This window comes from Sciurus vulgaris (assembly GCF_902686455.1).
Source record: "Sciurus vulgaris genome assembly, chromosome: 3".
Classification (NCBI taxonomy): Eukaryota; Metazoa; Chordata; class Mammalia; order Rodentia; family Sciuridae; genus Sciurus; species Sciurus vulgaris.
Genome location: NC_136463.1, coordinates 66162672 through 66188455, shown reverse-complemented (window position 1 = coordinate 66188455; position 25784 = coordinate 66162672). Strand labels below are relative to the sequence as shown.

At 52.9% G+C, this 25784-nt stretch overlaps 1 protein-coding gene and 1 long non-coding RNA gene across 2 annotated transcripts in view; one reads left to right on the top strand and one right to left on the bottom strand.

Annotated features, from left to right (window-relative positions):
- LOC306655992 (unconventional myosin-XVIIIa-like) overlaps nucleotides 1-25784 on the bottom strand; it is a 96669-nt gene that overhangs the window by 12312 nt on the left and 58573 nt on the right. The window contains 24 exon segments of the mRNA XM_079130747.1: nucleotides 640-779; nucleotides 1270-1455; nucleotides 3428-3565; nucleotides 3985-4068; nucleotides 4253-4369; nucleotides 5715-5828; nucleotides 6228-6374; nucleotides 6720-6824; nucleotides 7288-7398; nucleotides 7957-8157; nucleotides 8246-8369; nucleotides 10085-10239; nucleotides 10527-10654; nucleotides 11008-11119; nucleotides 11313-11432; nucleotides 11558-11647; nucleotides 12013-12156; nucleotides 12808-12936; nucleotides 16113-16178; nucleotides 19474-19583; nucleotides 21837-22080; nucleotides 22397-22583; nucleotides 23395-23554; nucleotides 23707-23848. Coding sequence (XP_078986873.1) covers nucleotides 640-779; nucleotides 1270-1455; nucleotides 3428-3565; nucleotides 3985-4068; nucleotides 4253-4369; nucleotides 5715-5828; nucleotides 6228-6374; nucleotides 6720-6824; nucleotides 7288-7398; nucleotides 7957-8157; nucleotides 8246-8369; nucleotides 10085-10239; nucleotides 10527-10654; nucleotides 11008-11119; nucleotides 11313-11432; nucleotides 11558-11647; nucleotides 12013-12156; nucleotides 12808-12936; nucleotides 16113-16178; nucleotides 19474-19583; nucleotides 21837-22080; nucleotides 22397-22583; nucleotides 23395-23554; nucleotides 23707-23848 — 3254 coding nt within the window.
- LOC306656133 overlaps nucleotides 1-25784 on the top strand; it is a 324085-nt gene that overhangs the window by 276754 nt on the left and 21547 nt on the right. The window lies entirely within an intron of this gene.

Genomic DNA, 25784 nt, shown 5'->3' with positions numbered 1-25784 from the left:
TGAGGCCAGACCAGGGCATGAGTGACAGTATTGTCCTCAGAACCTGGCTTGGCCCCCGTTAGAAGCCATCTCCCACCCCAAAGGAGCTGGATCTCAGGACCACCTAGATCTGCCTGCAGGATGGGACCTGGCCTGGAGGCTGGAGGGACAGTTCTAGGGTCCCTCGGGGGCTTCTTCAGGGCCTGGCCTCATCCCTGCACTGCTGGTCTTCTCATTTTGTGACTCTTTCCTCAGCCTGGGACTACAAATCTCTCTCTCATAAGCCATTCCCTGGGTGGGTTTTATGAGAGAAAATCTCTGGCACAGTAACAAGGCATCACAGCCTCTAAATCTCTGCTCTCCCCAGAGTGGGGCAGGCGCCATCGGAAACACAGCTAAACGGGGCAATAACTCATCTTGTACAGGCAGAGCTAGAGAGCCAGGTCCTCGGGAGGCCTGGGGAGAGGAGGGGGGGAGACCCTTACTCAGCACCTAGCCTACCCTTTGCCTCTCAGGCCGGGGTCTAGGCTCAAGTCTGATGGCAAGGGAAGGGTGGCTTGATGGGGAACACAGAGGTTGCAACTGTCATCAGAGGCCTGGTTCCAGAGGTGGTCAAGAAGGCCTCCTTGTTGGCCCCAATGCCACAGAGGCCTCCCTCACCTGTTGATGAGATCCTCGTTCTCATCACTCTCCATCTCGTCCTCAATGGCAGCCTGCAGGTCCCCAATGCGCTTGAATGCCAGCTTTAGGTCAGCCTGTAGGCTCTGGTTAGCAGCTTCCAGACTCTCCAGGTCCATCTCCTAGGAGGGAAGGTGGGCAGTCCAGTATGCAGAGGGCCATTCTCCCCTCCAGCTGCCCCAGATGTTTACTTTGCTCTCTGTGGGCACCTCAGATGGGGGCACTGGGTATTGTTAGTGCTGTCTGTCAGGTGTTGAAAGCCTTTCCTTCTTTTCCCTTTCTCTGAGTGGGAACTGGGCAATGGATACAGATGTCTGCAGCAAGTCTCTCTCAGCCAGGCAGAAGCTACCTGGGTGTTGCTACAAGCCTCCAGAGTCTTCTCTGCTCCAGGTCACTGGGCTGGTAGGGCCTGGCCTTACCTGTTGGAGACTCTGGTGCTACCCTTGGCTCTCCAGCCTGCCCTCAGGATTGTCCTCTTGATATGCTCCTCCCCACCCCCAATCTCTAAACCATGGTATCTTTGCAATCCCACCTTCTAGCCCAGAATGAGGTATGTAGCCAGTGCTACTCAGGGGGCCTCTACTGTGGGGTCCACGGGGGCAGGAGGCCTACCAGTTCGTGCTTCTTGCGGCTCGCCTCAGCCTCCTTCCTGGCGAGCTCACCCATCTCCTCCTTGGTGTCCCGGAGCTGCCGCTGTAGCCTCTTGTTCTGTTCTTTCTCCCGGTTCTCGGCAGCAGTGCGCTGATCCCGTTCCTCAGTCAGCTTCTCCATGTTTTCCTTGAGCCGGCTAGCCAAGCTCTGGGTGGTCAGGTAGGAAGAAAGACCAGCAGGTAGGCCCATCAGCAAGGCAGGGCAGGAGCAGCAGGGTTCATAGCCTTTGGCTAAGATCTGGTTCTGCCACTCGCTGGCTGTGTGGGCAAGCAAGCAAAGCCAGAGGTGGGGGGTTCCTTTGATTTTCTGGAAAATGGGGAGGATGACACCTGTCCTGGTGGTCTTTTGAGGACCTAGTAAGGTAGTGAATATCAAGGCACTTCAGAAGGAAGTACCATGGTCATTATTATCACTACCAAGATTGAGGGAGGATCTGGGCAGAGCCAGGGTAAACGTCTCCTCCAAGGTCAGCAGGACACTGAACCTAGAGGCCCCAAAAGCTAGATCCTGTGCTCAGAGGTACCTGGCTTTACTTAGAATTCCCAGATTAAGAGGAAACTAAACAGTCATCAGTTTCCATGCAGAGAGCCATCTCTTTAAGCCCCATGAATCTTTCTTCTCCCAGAAATCTGAATATGTTTTCCCTGGACAGGAAGGATGTTGAGCAAGATATGAGCTGGGAGCACAGTGTGAGGGAAGGACCCTGCATATGGATCTAATCCTGCTTCTACCACTGACAGGGACCCCCTAGTCCCTGTGTCTCTAAAGTAACAGACCCAGTTTACATGATAACTAAGGGCCATTTGTGATCAACACTTGATGGGTCTAAACCACGATATTACCTTTCTGAGCAAAAGGTAACCTGAGGGAAGGAACTGGGGTCCAAGAGAAAAGAAGACAAATCCAGCAGTTCGGCCCTGTAGCCACCAGTCCAGTGGCCTCTACTACCCCCTGGCAGGTTTGTGACCTCAGACAACCCATATAACCCTTTCCTATATGTGAAATTGTGATTGAAATATTACTTGGAGCTGTGGGAGGCAGAAAATGAACTACGAAGTCTAACTCTCGCTAGCTCTCATGAGGACTGGGGACCCTGTCTGGAGAAGTTCAGTCAGACTCCCTCTTACATCAAGTTTATCAATGCCCTCAAAATGTCCACCTCTTTCCGTTCTTACTCTAGTGCCTGTTCCACTGACAGAGGACGAGGTGGCAAGGATGTTCCTCAGTGACCACGCCCACCAACAGTTCTCCTGCAGGACTGCTTAGACAATTGTGGATAAGCTTGGGAAGGAGGAGAACTTCCAAATAAGGCAAGAGGGGCATCAACACAGAGAAAGAATTCTGCCCATCTCTCTCTTTTTATCTGCTAGATAGGAAGGGCTGGAGCTTGCTGGCTTAGGGAGATTGAAGAGAAAGGACTGACTTGGAGTATAGAGATTCCACTGGGAGAAAGGAGGGATAAACAGATAAAGAAGAAAAGAGGTCAACACAGCAAAAGTGTTGGGGGGGAGGGTTAAAGAGAATGAAAAAGGAAGAAGAGGAATGGGAAGAGGAGAAAGGAAGAAAGGGAAAGAGGGTAAGAAAGAGGGACAAGATCAAGGAGAGGAAAAATACAAAGGGAAAAAATAGGTCAATAATAAAGAAATATGAAGAGAGAAGGAGAAAAAGCAGAGCTGGGAAGGGTGGAAGTGAGGGAAAAAGGGAATGTGAAGGGAAGGGGAGAGGAGGAGAGAGCGGAAAGATGAGAACAGACTTCAACCCTTGGAGCAGTGGCGCCATCCGCTGCATATTTATGACCCTGCCAGAGAGCAGAGTGAGGGGGACAGGCGGGGGGAGCTCGTGGTGGAGGAAAATATGAAGACGAAAAGCTAAGCTGCTCTGGTCCCTTGGCAGAAAGCAAGCACGGAAGCAGAATGTAAAGCAGGCAGGCTCCGTGGTGCCCAGAGAGCAGGCCAGGCGGGCGGGAGAAGGGCCCCTGCCTCGTCAGCTGGCCTGGCAGCTTGACAGAGGCCTCTGAGGAGTGTCCCTGGTCTGCCCAGCCCTGCAGAGCATGCGTGGCTCTAACTGCTGGGGCAGCTCTGCCCTGCTTGCCTTGGACCAAGAGAAACTGAGGACCCACCTCCAGCCGCTTCACTTGGGTCCTTTCAAACTCCAGGCGAGTCTCCAGCTCCCGGATCTTCGCTTCCTGCCTGCTCACCAGGGACTTGTCCACCATAGACTGCTCTAGGAACTCCACTTGGCTCTGGAGGGCTTGTAGCTGGAGTGGAGTAGGGGGAGCATGGGAAGAAAGAACTGAGGCCAGAAATGGAGGGGGCAGAGTGTGGGGCAGGCGACATCACCATGGTGACCAGAAGGCTGAGGCAGAGTGGGATGCCGAGGACAAGGTGGGAGGAGGGGGCCAGAGGCATCCCTCACTGCCCCAGTGCTTGGCACAGATCTTGCCCTTTGGAGAAAATGGAGAATGCTAAGGACAGAGAGGGAATAGAAATGTGAAATGAGGCAGCTGAAGCCAAAATGTCTGCTATGGTGATGTGGCTCTGGGCCTAGCTCTTCCTGCTAGTTTGTACTACTACTTGGAACACCGATGGTAGAGGGACACACTTTCCACACACTTAGGGGGTCATTCTCACACAGTGACCCCATGCCATGTCTGCCAAGGGAGTCCCCAGTGCCCACCTTCTCCTGCAGCTCCTGCTTCTCCTTGTTGATTTCCTCTAGCTGAGCTTGGAGATCATTCATCTGTGCCAGGTCCCTGGAGGCCTGGGAAAGGGGTGAGAGAGCATGGTGTACAGGATCTTCCTAGACACAAGTCCAGGACCAGGGTACCCAGGCTCCCACACTGCAGCCATCCCCTAAAAAGTGGCCAAATGGGGGACCCAGAAGGTGGCCCAGAAGAGTGGTGACTGGTATATTGCATGGTGGAACATTGCTGAGGAAGGGGTACCTGAGCCACAGCAGCCTTGTGCTTCTTCATCAGCTCATTCATGTCCTCCTGATCCTCTTCTAGTCTGTTCTGGATCTCATTCTTCTCACGCTGAAGGCGACTCAGCTGCTCCTCCAGCTGGATGGAGGCAGAGACAGATCAGAGGGCAGCAGGCCTGGCATGCCTGAAAGCCCCAGGTGGCAAGTCCAAACCTGCCCCCATGCCACCTCCTCTAGGTAGGGGTAGCAGTGGGGTGGGGAAATGATGATGGGCTGAGTCACTAGCTGGAGTGAGTTCCAGGACCAGTGATACTCAGGGAGCTGCCTGACATGCTCTGGGCACAGAGATGAGGGAAAGGGCTGTCTGGGAAGGACAGGCAGGCCCTGGGCTTCTGTGCTAAGTGACAGCTGCTTTCTGGCAGCTCTTTCAAGGCTAATGAGAAGACAGAAAAAGTCTTCCCAGAACAAATGACCCGGTATCCTGGCACTATCAGCCTATCCCCTGACCTATGTGTACTCTGCCCGCTTCAGGCCCCAGAGAAGGACCCCTCAAGGTGATGATGACCCCTGGCTTGAATTCTCATTTCCCCTGGGTCATCCAGCCCCCACAGCCAGTCCACTCCTGGGGGAGGGGAAGAGACAGCCAACAGCAGCTTCAGGAAATGAATGAATCTATTAGCCTGTAATTCCAAACCAAAATGACTGCGTTGGCTCCTTCTCTGCCCCATCCATCTTGTTACTGGGCTGTGGGGAGCTGGGGAAGCCTCCGCCAAGAAATTTATTAACTCGGATTTAAATAAAATGGTAATTTTATAACAGCCTTTTTTAACACAATTAAGGAATTTGAATTACTCACCTGAAAACTGCTGAAGAGCACAAATGTCAGGAGGATAAATCAAGCCCATGAGATTGGCATCTCTTGGCAGCAGGGTGACTAGCTAGGGGGCCATGAAGCCAACAGCCAAACCCGGCCTCCTCCCCTACCCCATTCCCAGCCCAAGGAGGTGCCAGTGGCCACATCCTGGTAGTGAATTCTCTGCCGATGGATGGGCCATGGGAGAGGTGGGGAATTAAAAGGGAGGCATTAAATAAGAGCTCTAATTAGCTGCCGCTTGGGCTTGTCAGTGGGCTGGGCAGGGGGAGGGGAAGGAAGCTGAGCCATCCCATCCTCTTATCGGTGCTTCTGCTAATCTCCAGGCACCTGTTTATATCTCTTAACCACATTAGCTGCCTTTATTTATGGTGCTGGGGCCTGTGGCCAAGTGGCCAAGCTCCCGAAAGCAGGTGGTTAAACAGGGAGATGGGCCCTGACTGGCTCCCTCCTCCTGGGCCTGTGCTCTGAGTAGAGAAAGGCAGAGGAGAGACCACCACTGTCTGCTGAAAATCCTGACCTGCAGGAACCTGTCTGGGGTGAAGGCAGCCACTGTTATGACTCTATGTTCCCTCAGCCCCCCAATCTCTGCCCTGGACACCCGGACCCTCACCGCTGTCTTGGCCTTGGCGATGTCATCAATCTGCAGATGTAGGTCTTCAATCTCCACCTCCATTGCTTTCCGTGCTTTTACAGCTGCTGCACAAGTGAACTCTGACTCCTCCAGCTGGACACAGAGCCACCCCAGCCCAGGGAGAAACATCAGCCATTCCATGGAGGCAGGAGGGATGTGCAGAAGGGACCCAGATGCTCTCCTTCTCCATTCACTTCAGACCCAAGGCCACAGCCGTGCTGTGGTGCACACACAGGCAGGCATTCCTCCCACAACAGGGATGGTGGGCACCAGGCCCCGCCCACGCCCCCCGGGGTTTGACAGTCACACTGCACAACATACAAAGACACTGGGGACTTGGGTTGCTATGGCTGACTTCTCCCCACATTCCTTTCACTTTCCTTCCCAAGGACTCAAGAACCCATGAGAGGAGCAAGAGGGAGAAAAAAAAAAAAAATCTAAAAACAAGCTCCCTAGCCCTTGGAGCCAGCAACTTCCTTTCAGTAAAGATACCTGGTTCTTTAGCTGGGCGATCTCCCTCTTGCTGGGGGCATTGTTCTTAAGGTGGTCCAGCATGATCTGGGCATCTGCCAGCAGGGCCTTGGTGCGTTTCAGATCTTTCCGTAGTCGCTTCTCTGATTCAAAGTCCCTCTGGCTCACCTAGTAGACACCAGCAGTTGGGACTCTGGGCTTTACCACAGGGCCTCCTCCTGTCTTTCTCAAGTCCACTCCTCACCCCTACCCTCATTCTTGAGTCACCCAAATGAGCAAGAATACTAGATGTGCGGGATCACACCAAACAACATACATTGGCCTAGGTGTGCCAGTGTATGGTGATGTTCCCATCCCACAGGCGATGGATACCCCATAGCAGCACAGGTGGGTGCTCTAGAGCACTCCCCACCCTCACCCATCCCAGCTTCCTGTCCCCAGGACTGCTCTCCCATCCCCAGGCTAGTGAAACAGGTAGCTGGCAGGCCCAGGCAGTAGAGTGTCCCCATGCACCTGGTCGCTCAGTGCAGCAAGTTTGCTCTCCAGCTCCCTCTTCTCCCGCAGAGCCTTCTGCTTGTCCTCGTATTCTTCCTCAAGTTGCACTTCCATCTGTTTTAACTGGAGTGCCATGGGGACAGAGGCCCATAGTCCCTTTAGTTCAGGGTCTGACAGTCCTCCTCCCTGATGGGTCTCCCACCCCATGAAAACTGCAGGGCAGGGCTGAGCATTGGTGACCCTAGAGAGGTCAGAACCTGAATTCCAAATTCCTAGAGTCTCACAGAAGCTTAAGGGGAGGGGATGGCAGGTCACTCAGCCACCTGAGCCACAGTAAAACTCATTGCAGAGGACCTGTTGGGCAGGCTAGCTGATGATGGGCAGCCGAGAGCAGCACACGTGGGCACAGTCTACAGGCTCTAAGGCACACATCTCAGGCCATGCTGGGATTCTGAGAAGAGACTGCAGGTCCAGAATCTCAATGGAAGATGGGGTGGCTAAGACAGGGAAGCAAAGCCCCTCACTTTAAAGAGGTTATGGAGGAACAGGTATCTACATGGGGGAGATAAGGGCCCAGATGCCATACCTTCTTCTGACATGACTGTCGGGCCTCCTCAACTTCCTCATCTCGACTCTCCATCTCCTTGGAATGGGTCTGTCTCATCCGCTCCATCTCCATCTCTAGACGCAGCTTGGCCTGAAGGTGGTTGGGAGTTGGGACTGGGTTCCTTTTCAGCAGGGCCCCGTCCCACTATGCAGTTTTCCTGACCTTAGGAGAGGGAATATCTCTGCCACCAGTTCCCTTTGCTTGCTCACACTTTGCTCCAGTGGCAGCAGGATTCTTTAGAGAGTTGGACTCCCTGACTAGATGTCCGGCAAAGGCCCAGGGAGAGGCTGCTGGGGGTGGGGAAGATCCTGCAGCTTTTCCACTTGGTCTGCAGGCTCTAGCTCCCTGAATGGACTTGGAAGCTCAGTGGCAGGCTGGGTGAGCTCATGGCCCTCTGGCTGTAGTGCCTCCTGAGCCCCTTACCACTAGAGCTCAATCAAGATTTGTTTTTGTGGAAAGCTTAATTGTCTTCACACTGTGGCTGGCACAGATCCTGGGCTCACTCAACATTTGTAAGTGAACAAGTGAAGAGGTGAATGAATAAATGAATGTGGATCTTGCACTCCTTTGGCCCATACCCTGGGTTAGTGATGGGATGGCAGTGGTTCCTGTCATGCCTCCTCCCTCCCTTGGTCAAGCCTCAAGCACCTGCTCCAGCATCTGGATGGTCCCCGCCTGCTCATCTAGCTCTTCTTCCTGATCCTTGACCTTGGCCTCCAGGTCTCGGAGCTGCTTCTTGACCTTGGCCAAAGAGGCCTCATCCTTAGATTCTTGGGATGAAATGTCCTGGAGCTCAGCCTCCAGTGAGACAACCTTCTGTGTGAATCCCGCAATGTCCATGTCTTTTTCCTGGAGCAAAAGAGAAGATGAGGCTGGTGCAGGGCAGGTCCCAACCTGTTGTGGGGATGGGACATGGAAGGTGGGTGGCACCACATACCTCTAGTTGCTGCTTCAGGCTGAAAGCCTCAGCAAGAAGCATGTCCTTCTCCCGCTGCAGCTTCTCCCGCTGCAGCTTCTCCCGCTGGGCCTCTTCGTGCGCCTGAGAGAGTTCACTGTCAAACCTGTGAGGGAGCACGGTGACCTCCTCAGGTACAGGTGGAGTTGGGGTCCCACACACAGGGACTGCTGGGAAGTGGTACCCTGGATATGGATGGGGCATAAGGGGGCGGCATATAGCCCTAATTTTGGGACAGTGGTGAGGTGGGAGTGACATTGAGAGATTCAAGCTACTAAAGCCCTGCTGAGCAGCCATGTGTGGGTCTGGAGCATTTTGTTAAACAGGCCCTTTCTGTGGGGTCTACTCCTGTGGAAAAAAACAAAGAGACTCTCTCCTTAGGAGTTAAGTCTCTACCTTTTCCATTTCAAAAGATCAAAGAATGAGGGGCCAGGGTGAGGGCAAAGTGGGCATGGAAATGGGTTGGAATGGACATCCTGCCTCATCTAGCTCACTTCCCACAATTCAACTCAGCATCTGTGCATTTGGCTGCTGACCCCTGCCCCCGCCACTGGCATCTTCCTTTGGCCAGGGCCACCTGCCCCAGAAGTACCCATGTCACCACCAGGGCACCCCACCGTGGGCTGGAGGCCAGTATTCCTGCCAGACCCAGCTGGCAGTGTGCTTCAACAGGCACACAGCTGGGGGGCCTCCTTCTTCACTCCTCACTTCCCAGCCTTCCATTTCCCGCCCAGTGACTCTAAATAAGGAGCAAATTGCTGAAATCCCTCTTAACACCTTCCCTGAATAGCTAATCAGGTTCCTGAGGAAATTGAACACCCCCCTCCCATAAAAAAAGAAAAGAAAAGAAAACTCCGGGCAGCTGAAACCTAATAAGTTGCCCAGCAGGGAGTGTGGTGACATGGTAACTAGGCCAAGCTGGTACTGTCATCAGGGTGCTCAGGAGGGGGGTCCTGCTAAGGGTGGCAGCCTTTGGATAAAAGGGCAGAGTAGGGGTAAAGATAAGAATGGGGGAAGTGGATCATGTGCTGGGAGGGGCAGAAAATCTTCCTACTTTCCCTCACTCTCCTCAGAGTGGCAGCTAGCAGGGGAGGCAGCAGGGAGTCCAGGAGGCCCAGGGTGACTCTGGTAGTCAGGAGCCGGGAGGGCTCCACTCTGCCACCTCACTCCCAGGACAGCGGGTGGGGCTGCCCTTCACAAAGACAACTGATGTCTCTGCCAGAAGCCCTTCTGCAGAGGGGAAATGGGCACTGTTCCCGCTCCCTAGGGCACCCTGCTGTTCCCAGGGTGTGTGGGCTCCTTGGTGCTGCTAATAAAGGCGTCCCATTCCCATCCCCAGTCAGGGAAATTAATTTAGATTGGATTTTCTCCTGTGAGGGCTTCCCCCCTCCTTTGTGTCATTACCATAATGAGATGGAAGTGGCACGGTAGTTTAACGACATTAGTCAGGAGAGTGTGTTTGTGTAGCTGAGGCAAGTGAGAGCCATGCAGAAAGAGCTGGGTAGGGGCAAGGGGCAGGGATGAGGTGGTTCCTGCATGGGGTCTCCCTGATGCCAGCCCTCACTAAGCATGGGACAGGGTGACAGGAGCACATTGGCTGGAGCCCATCTGAGCAGAGGCCTGGGCAGGCCTTCAGTGGGGATGTGATCCAAGACATCTCTGGAGGTCAAGAGTAAGTCCCCACTCACATGCCAGGACCAATGACCATGCAGGCAAGGTTCCTGGCCAAATTTAGGTCCTTCTTTCCTCCCTCAGGGGATGAAGGAACCCTATCAGTAACCACTCTAGAAGGCTCTGAGCTCAGGGCAGGGGGCCACCCACCTCCTCTGCTTCTTCTCCAGCTCATGGTTTCGGACCTGCTGGCCCTCCAGGTGCAGCTTGGTGTCCTGCAGCTCAGCTGTTAGTCGCTGGCACTTCTTCTTAAGTTGCTGCAGAGCCCGCTGGCTTTCATCACTATCTGCTTGTAGGTCCCCAAGCTAGAGGCCAAGATGAGGTACAAGATCAACAGCCATTGAAAGACTCTGAAGTATTGGTGGAAAGAGAGGAGGGAGATAGGTGGAAAAGAGGAAGACCCCGGGATGAGGCATGAGGTCTGGGAAACTAAGATGTCCTAACAGTAGCCTGCTCTTGGTTGTCCCTGCAGGACAGGCCAACATGCCGACCTTCTCTATTCCTCCTGCCTCTAACCACTCACTGGGCTGACACATGGTGCTGAATCCCCAGCCCTCCCAGGCACGGGCTCCTGCTCCCTGGCCAGCCTCACCCGCCTCTCCAGCTGCCTCTTGCTCTGCTGCTCCACCTCCAGCTTGTCTTCCAACTCCTGCTGGAGCCGCTTCTTGGTGAAGTCCACTTCCCGCACGGCTCGCTCATATTTTAGCCGCCACTCACTGCCTGTGGGTGGGGGGCAGACAAAGGAAGACAGAGGTGCTGGGAATCTTTAAGAAGGGGCAGAGGGGAAGGAAGGGCAGGAAAGAGCCACTGGCACTAGAAGGGAGAAGATGAGAGGGGGGTGATGTGCCGTCCTCTCCCTAAGGACTGCCAGGACCATGGCCCTTAGACACTGTCATTGTCATGGTTGTTAATCCCTGTACTTATCAGCACCTCTACTTCTTCATCTACTTATTTCAGTCCTATAATAGCCCCTCAGAGAGGAGACAGGCCTGGATGAGGGGCATGACTACCCAGGGGTGGGTATCTAGGCTCTTCACTCAGACCACTGCTCCACTCCTCTGTGTCAGACCCACCTGCATCGTCATCATCCACTTCCCCGTTGATCTCTGCTGCACGGATGAGCCGGGCCTCCATCACCTCCATCTCCATCACCTCCATTTGCTTTTTCAGTGCATCATACTGGGTCTGCAGAAGAGGGGATTATGAGGTGTACATCCCATCCCTTCACCCAGTCCCACCCACACCCTGACCCACACAGACCACACACTTACCCAGGGCAGACGGGGATCTGAGCCAGTGGAAAAGATGCCAACTGGCCTTGAGGGAGCAGACTGTGGCAGACACTAGTCTGCAGGCCTTACCCTGGCCCTGCCCTTACCTGCAACTCCTTCATTTCCTTCTCGGCTCGGAGCCTCTCCGCTGTCTCTGCGTCCAGCAGCTGGGAGGCGGACTCTCCCGTGTTCCGTTCATCTGTCAGCTCCGATGTCAGCTCTGAGATCTAGGGTTGGGGGAGGGGTCACTACCCAGGTGAAAAACTTGCCTCACTCAGCCAGAACACCGGGGGACTTCTGCAGGCTGGGGCACCCTGAGATGGTGGGCCATCTCTCTGGTGCCAGCACTCACCCGGGTCTCCAGTCGGTCACTGTTGAGCCGCAGCTCGTTTCGCTCCTTTTCCACCTTTTCGAGCTTGCTCCGCAGCTGTTGGATCTCCTCCTAGGGTTGAGCAAGCGGGGTACTGTGAGGGATTGGGGCCCTGGTTCTGTATACCTGTGTCAAATAAAACTGATGAAGCTCAGGCCAGACCAGGACACAAGGGGAAGACACATTCCCAGAGGAAGAGTTGTGGCTTCTGTCCCTAGACTCTTCCCTATAAGCCAAGGATGCCAAGATTTCATCCCAAAAGGCTACCCAGGGGCCCTAGCAGTATCCCAGAGGGAATGTGCTTGCTGGGCATAGTTTAAGGACACTGGACACCAGCTCACTGGACACAGGAATATCTTGGAGCCCAAGACAAGCCATCAAGGCCTTTCACAAGTGAGTTCTTTGCAGTGACCTGGCCACCCCAGGTGGTTGCTCACGTCTTTGTTGCGAATCTGCTCCTCTGATAGCTGTACTTCGATGAGGGGTCGTACAGTGGTAAAGAGCTTCCACCAGGGCCAGTCCTTCACCCCTTTGTTCTTCTTGATGTTCTTTTGCACACAGCGAATGGCCAGGTCCTGGATCTACAGGTGAGGTGGGGATGGCATGTGACAGGGCTCAGTCCCCTGGCCAAGCCTGGTCAGGGAATTTCTTCACCACCAGCATAGCCTCTGGACCCCTGATCCTGAGTCAGACACTCCCATCCCCAACTTGCCCCCTGCTTCCCTCCATCTCTCAGAGAGTGGGTAGCCTGGGAACACCATCCTGGGCACTAACCACTCCACTGTCATTAGGAATAATTTCATCTGCTTTATTTGCTGCCTGATTATTTCTAGCACCCTGGCCTAGCTGTGCTATAAAACCTAATCTTGCTGAAACACAAGAGGCGGCAGTGCTGGCTGTTTTATGGACTTGCTAATAAGGAAAGGAGTCGCTGACACAGCTCCTTAATCTTCATGGAGCAGCCCGTGATCCAGAGTCCACCTTTGCCTGGGCCCTACTTCCCGCCCCCCTCTACTCTGCCCCCCAACCAGGATTCATGGTCCCATTGCTAGGCCTACCAGTATGCTCCCCACCCTGGCCCAGGGCACGGTGCCCTTGGGAGGCTCCAGCCTCTTCCTCAGATGATGATAACCCGTAACCCCAAGACCTCCTGTCCTGCATGCTTCCTGCACTCCCACATCCCCAGGAACTCAGCTGTGCCCCTGTAGGGTGGGATGTTCACAAAGCAGCACCTTTCTCTTCTTGAAGTGCTGGCGGGCCAGGTAGCCCCTGCAGGCCGCCTGGAACAGGGTTAGGTGTCTGCTGGTTTGCTCATCTCGCTGCTCCTCCAGTCGCGCCAACGTGCCCACCCGGAAGAACACCTGTGGAGGAAAAGCAGCCAAGTAAATACCTGAGATTGGCCAGGACAGCCCAGGGGTGGAAAGGGAAGCAAGGTGAAGACCTGGAAGGATAAGGAGCTAGCACAGGAAGCCAGCAGGCCAGGAAGTGTGGCCCCTAGTTGGGAAGAGCCTGAAAATCCACTTGACCAAGAGAGGAGGGGAGGAGCCAGGAGCAGAAGCAGCACTGGGAGGGTGAATAGGGAGGGCCAGGCTGGGATGGGGAGGTTTTGAACCAGGAGGAGGAGCAAGGTAGGAAATCAAGAGAGATGAAAGGCAGGGAAGCCAAAGGGAAGACACCTGGGGCAAGGAGGGAAATGAAGCCATCGCTGATCAAATAGGGAAGGGACATCCTTCAGCAACATCTGTGGCTGTCAATGCCCCCTATGCCAGGTCTTACTGCAGGTCTTAACCACGGACTCCAAGTGTCTGGGATCAGGTGAAGAGTATGGTGAAATCTGGGCGTGAGATGATCCAGGAAGCAGCATGTGAGGAGGAAGGGGGACAGGGCAGTGGGAAGCTCCTGCCCTTCTCGCCCTGCTGCTCAGATTCATTCCAGAGGTGTCCTCTCATATACCAGTGCTCCACCCCCCACACCCAGGTTTCATCTTCTCATGAAGAAGCCAGTGAGGTGGGCGGGAGTTGGCTCTGTCTAGGGACTTGTCATACAGGTTTGGGGGCTGGAGGACAGACAAGAAAGGAACCAGCTGGACACCCCCACACCTACCCTTTCTGCTCACTCCTGAGCACCGAGCTGGGGCTGGGTAAGAGAAATGGGGAGGGGGAGTGGTCAGGTGCAGAGAGATTCTGATGTCCTTGAGAGAGGGCAAAGGGACACACCTGGTATGCACATACCTACACCTGGCACAGAACCCAGAAGACTCCCTTTTGTGGGGGCAGAGAAGATATGAACTCCACAGGAAACACAAGTTATAAAAATGTACTCATAACCACAGGGATGCATCCTAAGACCCTCTTTGGGAAAGAAATGGGAAGAGGGCCTAAACTTTCTGCTGAGAAAAGTTTTGCCTCTGGGGACTCCACAGAAGCCTCATCCCAGAGTCTGGTCTTGGAAAAAGCTAGCTCAGTTCTTTGTGACACTTCCCCAAATCTCACAGGGGAGAGCTAAGTGGGATCTCCCATGGGTCTCAAGCTCAACCTGATCCTTAATTTCCCATAATGTGTGAGCCTGAAATTCCAGTGAGGGAGTGGGGAGGGAATATCCAGTTTCCCCTGGAGGTGGGCAAACATGTTTGGTTAGCACACACAGCTATCTATATGCCAGGGCAGGAGGGAGGTACCCACACAGGGGACAGAGAATGGCCCAGAAACATAATGAGCAGAGAAAGAATGGTGCAAGGCTAGAACAGTGAGCTTCAAATCTCTTTTGGACATTCTTAGGGTTAAGAGTCCATCTGAATATTAGGTGATACTCAGGGCCATTCACACGAATTTTATAATGTCAGAAGTATCTCAGACATCCCAAGTCCTTGCCTGAAACCTCAGAACTCTCTGGGTTCATGTAAAGACCCTTCCTCTGAAGACTAATGACCACACAGGGAGTCCTCACCCATCAGCTGGTACTACCCACAGCCTGTAAGGCTGTAGCCTTCTCGCCCAACTAGATGTGAGCAAAATCCAACCTTGCCCCCAAGCTGTGCCCCAGAGACAGGGCCCTGGGGCTCCCCTGCCTTAGCTGGACTTTAGGGAAGACTCAGGATAGCAGAAGGTCTGAGACAGCAATCAGAGGAGAATCAGTCTGTACAGGCCTACTCCTGCCTGGGATGTGCCTGGGAACCTGGGAACTGGCTTGGAGGAGTGCCACCTGTCCGTGTCAGCCAGCAGCTGTCCAGCCTGCCGCAGGGGCAGTAGACTGTGGAAAAGCCCGAGTGTGAGCTAACCTCAAGCAGCTGAGGGCATGTCCTCAACTGCAGACAGCCCCAGAGAAGAAGCCCAGTTGAAAGCCCCTGAGCCCAAGAAAAGCCTAGGAAGGGGGTGGTGGACAGAGAGAGGGAGGTGACAGAACAGAGACCAAAGGAGGTAACAGACAGAGACCAAAACTAGGAAATAACACCAAAAGACGGTGGGACCACCACAGACACAGGACAAAGAGAGAAACAGGGACAAACAGGATTAGAAAGTAAGAAACAGAGTAGCAAGGACTACTGAGGCCCAAGGAAGACAGAAAGCCAAAGATGGCAGAGACAGAGACAGGAAGCCACAAAGACACGGAGATGGAGGGGAAAGGGATTCACAGTGAGGAAGAGTAGGAAAACCAAGACCCTGACTCAAAATGCAGAAAAGAAGGATCAAGAACAGACAGGACAAGTAACACACAGCCTTTTTGCAAGTACCTCCTTCCACCTCACACTCTCCAAGGGGTCCTGGGGTCCAGATTTCCTTCCCTCTCTGCTGACAGAGGGACAGGTCCAGAACCCTCTCTCTGACTCCCCACTGACCTCCCTTCCACCTCAGCCCTCGGAGCACATACATTGATGCTGCCTATCCAACAGTCCCAGTCTGGGGAGAGGGACATGCAGGGATCTCTGCCTGTGGGAGGAGCGGTAGGCTGACCTTCTGGTGTGGAGTGATGGCACATTGCACCTAGAGCCGGGCGTGTCTGCCTTTTATCACCATGTTCCATTCAGATGAGGAATCTGGCCTGTGGGCAGGTAGTGGTGGCACTGCCTCTCCATGTCCTGCTTGCTCTTCTGGAAACCTGGCAGCCCTAGATGACTCTCTAATGGGGACTCTCCCTTCTGGGGTACTCTCCCTATAGGCTTCCAGTCTCTCCTGGCCCACCTCCTCTGAGTCCAGAACTTCTGTCCCTTCACTCCCCACACAGGACTCAGGCCTTCCAACCCAATCCCTCCTACACCACAGAGGTGATCATGGTCATGAACAAGCCAGTTGTCCAGAGGGCAAAAAGTCAACGTTGCTGTCCCTAGAATACCTACGCTTGGTTCCTGGCCCTGATGTAGGCAGCATGCAAGGAAAAGCAGCCTCTGAGTGCGTGTGGGGTTTGTAGGGTAGGACTCAGAAGAGTGCTGGGAAGACTTCTGAAGCCTGACTGAGGAGGGAGAACAGGAGGAAAGAAGCAGCCACCTGCCGAGGGCCACCAAGGAGAGAAGACCTGACTACCTTTCTGCTGGGCAACTCACCCGACTCAGGCCCATGCAACAGCTGCTCTTCTCCAGGTCCAGGGACTCCAGCAGTTCCTCCACTGCCTGAGGAGAGAGGGCTAGGTCAGGAGTCCAGTCAGTGCCTCCCCATCTCCAGCCATTCAGCCCTCCTCTTCCTCCTCCCAGCAGTCCATTGCTTATTCCACAAGCCCTTCTGGTGGGCTTCTGCAGTGTCACATTGTGTTTGACTCTGGGGATGTAGAGGTTACTACAAGAGGAACAAACTGTCTTGCTGGGGAGCGAGAAAGGGGTAGAACACAGAGGAGGAGATATTGAAGTCAGAGAGAGGGTGCATAGAAAGCATCATGGAGGAGGTGTTGTTTGGGCTGAGAATTTAGATACATGTAGAATTAGCTGGAGAGAGGTGGGGAGAGGGCAATTAGGTAGTGCTACTAACAGGAGCAAAGGTGGCAGAATGCTCTGGGGAAACTCCAGGGGCCTCACCACACCTGGTGTGAAGGGGTGGCCAAAGTGTGTGGAGCCCTGTGTGCCTTGGGAGCTCTGCAGTTCTCTCCCGGAGAACATGATCAGATTTGCATGTTGCAGAGGTCCCACTGGCATATGGGAGGAAGATGGATGTTGACTCCCCTTAGGCAGTAATCCATGGGAAAGGAGGCTGTAGCCTCTAAGGCAAGAGAGGAGGGGAAATGCAGGAGATGCTAAGGAGAGGGAGGGGAGGAGGGCACATAAGGAGGAGGAATCCAGGGCTAGTTTTGGGGTTTCTGACTTATATAATGAAATAGATAATGGGGTAACTCCCAAGGCAGGGAACACAAGTGAAGAAGTGGGCTTGGGAGGAGAGAGAACGAGTTTGGTTTGAACATACTGGGTTTGAGGTGTAAGAGGAACACAGGTAGAGAAGTTCAAAAGGCAGCTAGATGGAAATGCATGTCTTGTCTGGAGCTCGGGAGAGAAGCCTGGGCTCAGGTATCGATCTGGGAGTCATCAATATATATGCGGTAATTGAAGTGATGGGTGTGAATGAGGCTGTCCAGGAAGAGGGAGTGGAATTGAAAACAGATACAGCAAGGAGAGAGTATTGGAGAGACAGACCTCACTGAAGGGGTAAGTAGAAGTGGAGCAGCTCAGCAGGAGTGAAAGCAGAGATGGGGAAACCAGGAGTGGCCACAAAGAAGCTAGCAGAACCATCAGCAAAGTCACAAGTTACCAAGAATTCAAGTAACTGAATGATTGGCTCTGGCAATACAGAGGGAATGGGGAGATAAGAATACCAGTCCCAGGGTACCAGGGAGTAGAGACCATGCAGCTGTGGTGAAGGAATGGATGGTGGCTGGGGTAGGGGCTTAGGAGAGAAGTTTTTATTTATTTTTTATTTTTTTGTACTGGGGATTGAACCCAGCCTTGACAGAGGGTTTCTGTCAGAGAACATGTCTGCAGAATGTTTCTCCTTAGGGAGAGAAGAACTGAGAGAGGCTGAAGCACAAGAGAGGAGTTAATATTGATAGAATGGTCCCTGGGGGACAGATGGATTCCAAAACACAGAGGAAGGAACTGTAAAAGAAGAAGGGGTACTCTTCCACCAAGACAGAGGGGTAGGGGGAAAAGGAGGCAGAAGAGAAGTGTGAAGATGATAGAAGGAGAAGCCTTGATTCTATTAGAGCTTTGAAGGCAAGATCACAGGAGGGTTGGAGGATTTGAGGAGGAAGAAGAATGGAATAGCAGGCAAGGATTTGGGCATTAGGGCCAGATAAAGATGGGACACATGGAAGACTTGCTGGGCCACCCCAAAGGCCCACCTAAAGCTGAAGACCATAAATCTGTAGGAATTCAAGACTACATGATTGTATAATTTTCTCCAACAACTTCTGGGAGTTTAAAATGAAGAATGTAGCCACACAAAGGCTGGTCTTTTGGGGTGGGGGTTTGGCAAGGCAGGTACTATGGAAGGCTCTGGAGAGCGGAGGGTGATAAAGGCTGAGTGACTGGCAAGTTGGACCATGGCTTCAAGGGAAAGGAAGAAAAGTCAGAAGAGAATTGATAGAATAGAGAGAATGTAGTGGGGTCCAGAAATGAGAGGTCTCGATGGCATCAAAGAGCAGTCATCCTAAGAGGAAGAGAGGAGTGAGGTCCATCAGTAGGAGGCTACAGTCAGAGAAGCCATGCTAGAATTTAAGATTTTGGAGGTGGAGCATTTCCAGGGATGGCAAGGTGCCGGGTGTAGCCATGAGAGGGAGACTGGAATGGAGGTCAAGGGCCAGTGACAGGGAATGAAGGGAAGGGAGTGGGGATGGGAATGGGAAAGACAGACAGGAGAATGAATTGGATATGACTTTCCACTGTTCATATATGAATACACCACCGGTGAAACTCTACATCATGTATAACCACAAGAATGGGATCCTAATTGGAATAAGTTATACTCTATGCATGTGTAATATGTCAAAATTACAAAATATGACTCTACTGTCATGTATACCTAAAAAGAACAACAAATTTTTAAAACATTTTTTTAAAGGGCCAGTGAGAGGAAGGTGTGAGAAGGTCACACCGAGGTCTCCTAGGACATTGGCAGGCCTAAGAATGGAGCAAAGGTTTTTGAGCCCTCTATGAATGTGGGTCTGTGACTTAGGGGTCAAGGGAGGGGGCATCTGGGGAACATCTTGGCATCACTGTGGGGTGTCCTGCCCATTCTTCAGGGTATCCTCCTTTACAGGGAAGCCTCCTAAGGTCTGAGGTGCCCTTGGAATAGTGCTGGGTGACTGAGGCCAGTACAGAGGAAAGGAGGGTTTCTCTGCTGAAGGAGCCCTTTGGCTGCCTGAGCAGCTGCCCCTGGGGGTCAAGGAGACAGCTTTGAATGACAGAGAGATACCCCTTATGCATTTATGAATTTACCAATCTAGTCTGCCAAGGGACCCAGCAGCTGCACACCACCCTGGCACCAAGGAGGTCTCACCATATCAACCTTGCTTTTAGGAAGGACACTGTCCCCAGTCTCAGGCAGCTTCTTGATGCAGGGACCAGATCCATGAAGGCCAAGACTGAGGGACCGGGCATTATCATTAGGATACCCAAAACACCTAATCAGCCAACTGGGAGGCCCTGGCCCTGTTCACTCTTAGATATTGCTTGGCTCACCAGCAAGCAGCACCCCCCAACTTTAGCCTCCAGGGAAGGTACTCCTCTCCAGTTACTACAGACTGCCTTCTCCATGGCACAGTTTCCCTGTCTTAACCCTGGCTGACAGAAACCAGGAGTCTGAGCAAAGGCCAGCCCACTGTCTCCAGAGGAGGAAAGGCAGATGGGTCTGGGAAGGGCAGCTGCTTAGAGGGTTCTGAGTGGGTGAGAGGGGTCTGCAGAGGGTCTGGGAACCTAGGCCTACCCTCTTCTCATCCACCACAATGTAGTTACGCCCGTGTTTCTTTGTCAGGTGTGGGGCCAGGACATCAAAGCGGCGGCGGAACTCAGAAAATACCATGTGGTCAGGATAACCTGGAGAGAGAGAGAAAGAAAGCATGACCCATGGTCCGGTCTTTAACACCTTGCCTGCTCCCAGCATGGCCCAACAGTCACTGGTGCCAGGTAGGGAGTCACCTAAAGGGGGAGAAACTGCAGGGGTGGGGAGCTTGCAGCAAAGGCAGGCCCAGAAAGGACAGTTGAAGAAGAGGCCCAAAGGACCATCAGGGTTGCTCCACGTCAGGACAGGAAGCTTAGAAGGGTTAAAGTAAGGGAACTGGGGTGGCACTAACCACCTGGAAAGAAGGATGAGGGGACCTGGGTAACCTCTAGGATGCTTTGCAGCCCTCCAAGCATACAACTCCCAATGATGCAGAGAGGCCAACGCCTTGAGGGTTCAATAAGAAAAACAACAGGACACCAGATCACAACTGACAGGAGTGCTTGGAATCCTGGCCCTACCTCTTACCAATCTGTGACCTTGGGCCAATCATTCCACTTCTCTGTGTCTCACTTTCTTTACCTTTAAATGGGGCCCTAGCACTTATACTGCACGGTAGTCATGGAGACTAAAATGAGAAAATATGTAGAAAGCACAGCTTGGTGGGATGCTCAGTAAAATATTCCTTTCCTTTCCTTTGTTCTGCTGAAGCAGGGTTTCAAATAGGGCCCCTTTCCCTGCCCCCACCCTGACCATGAGCCCTAGGCCAGATAGCCAAAAACAATTTGTAGATTTTCTTTCCCTAAAGAGTGTCTGAGTTTAGGGTCAAGGGAAGAGTGAGATGGCTTCTGGCTTGGAGCAAGGTCAGAACAGTTACCAACAGGAATGCCCCCAGTCACCCTGGTCTCTCCAGAGTCTGTGGGGAAAGATCAGGAGATCCACTCCTACAGAATCATAGTATTTCAAACCAGAAAAGGGTCCTAGACCAAATCTGCCTTATCTTTCAGACAAGGAAACTGGCCTGAAAGGTAGAGCAACGGCTTGCCCAAGGTCACCAAGGCTCTAGCTGAAGCTGAGCTGTACTTCACACCTGGGTTTCTGACGGCCAGCTGGGGCTTGCTGCACCAGGCCGGCCAGCTAGCTCTGGGAAACCCTCCAACTGGGAGATGAGGCTGATGCATGTGCCTGATAATTGAAACAGGAGGCGGGGGCCGCTGAGGGGCCAAGACAAAGTGAGCTATTGATTGTATCTGAATTGCAATTAAATTGATGGGCCGGGATAGCAGGTCTGGACGCCTGGCATCTTAATTAATCATCAGCGCTATCGATGGTGGCTGGGGGCCGGGGGAGGGGGAGCCTGCCGCTGCTGGCCTCATCGATCTGCTTGTTTGAGTAAAGCACATTGATTTTGGTTCAGAGCGGTAACAATCTGGTTTTGAAATAATAAACACCAACTCCATATCAAGACGTGGGGACAGATCAATGATTTATTTAGAGCAGGACAGGGAGCCTGTTTCCTGGCTTTGGCTGCTAAGGAAAAGTGATGGTGCCCATAGGGATACCTCAAGGGGACCTGGCTATGGGCAGACAAGACCCTGTCTGCTCTTGTAGCTAGGAAAAAAGGACATAAAGCTGGCTACTCCTAACTTCTTGGGCAAATAAAACCCTACTTGAGAGGCCTGACCATGGAGTCAGCCTGACTGTGTAGAATCTGGTCCTGCCATGCATAAGCTGTGTGACCTTGGGCAAGCTACTTGGCTTCTCTAAGCTGCAGTAGCATTTGAAGATGATAATAGTTCCTACCTCATGAGGTTGTTGTGATTTAACATGTGGAAGAGTTGCAAATAGAACCTGGCGGGCTATAAATGCTCTACTGCTACTACTGCCCTTCCCTTCCCCCTTCTCTTGCTGGGTCCATAAAAAGGGTCTGCCTGACATTTCTTGGGAATTTAAAGTACTTCAGAGAGATTTTAGCACCTACTTTCTTGAAAGGGCACTGGGTCCACCGCTGTAGGGAGAGCTGACCCTTCCACGCTAGGGAGGGAGATGTGGGAAAAAACAAAGGAGCATATGAGGAAAGGGAGTGAATGGACTAAAGAGAACTTAAATTTGGAAGGAAGAGAGGAGTCACAGGTGGAAAGAAAAAGAGAAAAGAACAGTTCTGGACTGGGAGAGGTGAGAATAGAGACCCATGGAGAAGGCACCAGGGCAGAAAGGAGCACAAGGAAGGAGACCTAGAGCCACTCTGAGAGGGAGGGGAGCAGCCCCTGGGTCCCATCTGGAAGGCAGGGCAGGATGGAGCAAGCTCCAGGAAAGAGTGCCAAGGATGGAACGAGAAGGTGCCTTACCTTGGCGGTACATACGCATGGCATCAAGCAGGCGGGAGCCCCGGAGCTGGGCACGGAGTAGGGGCACATCCAGCTGCAGGAGCCCAGCTTCACAAGGGTCTCCCGGAGGCAGGTCCAGCTCACTGCTGCTGCTGACACGGCGGGAGGAGGCGGATCGGGGCTCCCCGGCCCAACCCTCAGCCACAGGCAGGAAGCAGTGCACAAAATGCATCTTGGACCTCTTGATGGTATCAATGAGGGCATCCTGCCCAAAGGGAAGGGACCACCTTCAGTGGGCTCTGATGCCATGCCCAGGAGAGCAGGGACTGATGTTAGCATCCGCACTCTCACAAGATAGCAAGTGTCCTACCACCAGCTGGGACATGCTAAGCCTGAATAACTCTGCCCTCCCCAGGCCTGGCTGGCTACTCAGAGACAGCAGGGATGTAAGATGAACCCCATCAGCAGTGATCAGGTAGGTGGGATGCTGGGTGGGCACTGGACAGCCTGGGTGTGTCCACAGTGCCCAGGCTTGTCTGCCAGTGGTAAGGAAGGAACCCAGGGCCTTGTTGAATACTCACCACCTGCAGTTTAATCTGGATGCACAGTGACTTCTTCTTGACAGCTGCCATGCCTGTTGTAAAGGTCTTCCGCATGCTGGTGGCCCGGCGCAGCGCAAGCTGCGAGCCACCCTCCAGGCCAGCGATGGAGCCTGAGAGCACCGTGGCACTGCCTGCCCGGCCCAGAAACAGGTTACTGATGATCTTTCTGCCAGAGGAAGGAGGGAAAAGGAGAAAAAGGAGTCACATTCATGGGGCAGCTGTGGATTCCTCCTGCCAGCTCTGAAGGTACCAAACCACTCCCAGATGGTTATGGCCAGGGGCCTGAGTTATTGGTCTGGGGTCACATGTACCACACCCTATTGAAAAACAAGAGATATTTTCAAACACCAAGAAGAGAAAATCTGAGGTGGGCTGAATCCAAGGAGCAGGCAAGGATCAGGCAGAGGGGAGCCATGACTCTTCTCCCTGCCAGGGGGGGCCGGGGCAGAGGGTTTCCAGCATAGTAGGAGAAGTCAGAGTTCAATATCTACTAACACATTGTATAATTCACTTATTACATTTCCTGTTTATTATCTCTCTCCCCCACTAGAATGTAAACTTCACAGGGGCAAGAATTTGTATAGTCTTCACTGCATTCTGCCAAGTACCTTGAAGTCCCTGTCACAGAGTAGGTGTCCCACAATCATCTATGAAATGAATGGATGACAGGGGTTGTATGACTGAGTGGTTTCTAAGGTTCCTTCTGCCTTCTCTGAAGAATGTGAGGGTGTTATTCAAATTGAAAACTATGGGCACTTCCAACCATGTCTGCCACTTACTTCTATTCCAGAAGGCCACCCCCGTGCTCTCAAGGCCAACTAGTCTTGGCCTTGATAGGTTTCTGATAGGTTGTTGCCTATCAGAAACTAAAAACTATCTACCTTGCTGGTGAGAGGCCTCTGGGACATCTCCATGGGAAGGGAGCCCAAAGACCAGTTGTGGGGACAGGACATGGGCAGAGAGAATAGTGTCCTTACTTTTGGGAGTCCTGCAGGAGCCGGGGGGCATTCTGAGTGGCTGGATTCTGCTTGGTGTAGCTCAGCCAACCAGTCATGTTGTATTCCACCCAGTTGGTGCCATGGCTGTGACCCAGGAAAAAATGATGTGGTTTGCTGCTGCGCAGAAGGGGACTTTGGCCTGAGAGTGAGCAAAGCAAGATTCAGATTGTCAGGGGACAGGCATATAGCCTAGGGACTTGGTGAGTCCCCCCAGGAAGTACCACCTGGACCCATATAGGTGGGCCTTCTAGAGAGGAAGCAGAGGAGCTGTCCTCCAGGGATGCCACCTACCTTTTTTATCACCTTCTTGTGGGCCATAATAGGAGAAAAGGCGCTCCAGGAGTGTATCCTCGGTGGCCCCTGGCACTAACGCCTCCTCTTCCAGCAGCCAGAGCAGGCCCCTTGCCTCGTCTGTGCGGGCCAGTGAGCGAACCTATGGAGAAGGGAAGAAATCCTGGCTTGCCACATGGAGCTGTGGGAAAGGAGCCAAAGTCTGGGCCCCAACCACACACCATAAACAATTACACACATGCCAGCCTGCACAATGCAGCTCCGGCCGCTCACTGCTGACACCTCATGGAAGAGGTCAGTAGTGAGGGGAAAGAAGGGCCAGGAAAGAGGAGATGATTCCTGGCACTTGGGTCCAAAGGCCCCAAAGACCCCAAAGAATGAAGGCTTCTTATTACCTATAGCTCCTATGCAGAGGCTTCCCTCCATTCTCCTCCTGTCAGAGGGCACCAGTGGCTTGATGAGCCCCATGTTACCCTCACTCCCTGGCACATTAAGTGGAATAAAGGCAGCAAGCTTTTGACAGTGCATGACCCAAAGGAAGCTCTCCATAAATGACAACTCTGGGGTTAACACTGGTCCCTGAAAGAGGAGAACCTAGAGAGGACCCAGATTGCTGCAGGATCCCTGCAGGGTATAAACTCAAGGGCCAAAAGTGTGTGACAGATGACTTCATGGATGTGGTAGCCAAGACAAGTGGAGAGTGGAACAAGTTAGAAAGAAGGAGTCCTCATTTAGCAGCTGCCACTCAGCTGTAGTTGACTGCTGTCCTACAGGAACACTAACTTAGTGTTGATAAACCCTCTGGTTTTCAAGAGAAGGTAGAAATACTGAATTCTGATTTCTAATACCTGCTAAAGATCATGCAAACTAGGCTTATGGCCACAACTGTCCTGAAGTTGCATTTTTCTATGGAATTCCCCTGACTTCCTTGGAAAGAACTGAATCACACCCACATCACATTCTCGCCTGGCCTTTAGGGACCGAGGACAAGAAAAATTGGAAAAATGATATTTTCCCTCTCTTCGACCCCAGCTTACCTAAGGAGTCAGTACAATAACCAGAAGGAAGCAGAATGTGGCCAATGACTTGTGGGCAACGATAATACCTCAAAGGCTAGAGGTGAATGACAGGAAGGAGCAAGGAAGCCATCAGACAGTGAGTGGCACCAGGGGCCCCTTCCCCAGATGTGCAGCTACCTGATGTCAAGGCCCATCAAATAGGGAGACCAAGGAAGGGAAAGACTGGCCAACACACATCTGACCCCCTGCTGTTCATGAGTCACATGTACAAGTTCCTCCTATCTCCTGGGAATGGCAAAGGCTCTCTCATCAGGAGGCCACATGGGAACCCAGGTGTCAGGAAAAGGAAATCCACTTCCCTGGGGAGATGCACCACTTAAGCATTTTAAACACTTGTCTCTGAGGAATATTCACTGTCCCTGAGCCCCACCACCTTTGCTAACCCAGCAGAGCCTTACTGCAGGGAAGGGATTTGCAGGAATCAAAGGAGAGGAGGGAGTTCAGCAGCCTAGCAAAAATGTCATTCTCCAATAAAGCACCTTATGCACTTCCCCTAATTGAAGGCAATCACCAAATGCCAAGTGCTCATCAGGCCAGCCAGTGCCCCAGGCACCCAAGGTGCCAGAAATGCTAGTACAAATGATGACAGGCTCTGAGGTTGAGGAGCAAGGGCTCACTTGAGGAATGAGGACTCACATCCAAGGCAGCTCCCTAGAGGGCATTTATAGCTTGGTGCTTCCCTGTTTGAGCAGGTGCCACCTCCTTGCTCCACTCTAGCAGGCTGCTTCAGTCCTCTTCTTGAGAACAATAGAACACAAAGACTACATCCTCTGGGTTCAGGTACTCATCCCCAAGCAGTGGACACCAGGGGTCCTTGTAGACACACTGGAGGCTTAGTCAGTCACAGGACAGGACCTGAGCCTCAGCTGGTAAGAGAGGAGCTACATCTTCCTTCCTGGCTGGCACACCACGGGCTCCAGATCCCACTGCACCAGTCAGAAGAAAGTGCCATCTTCCCGGCCAGACTGTGAGTGCTGAGGGGCAGAACCCCATAGCTAT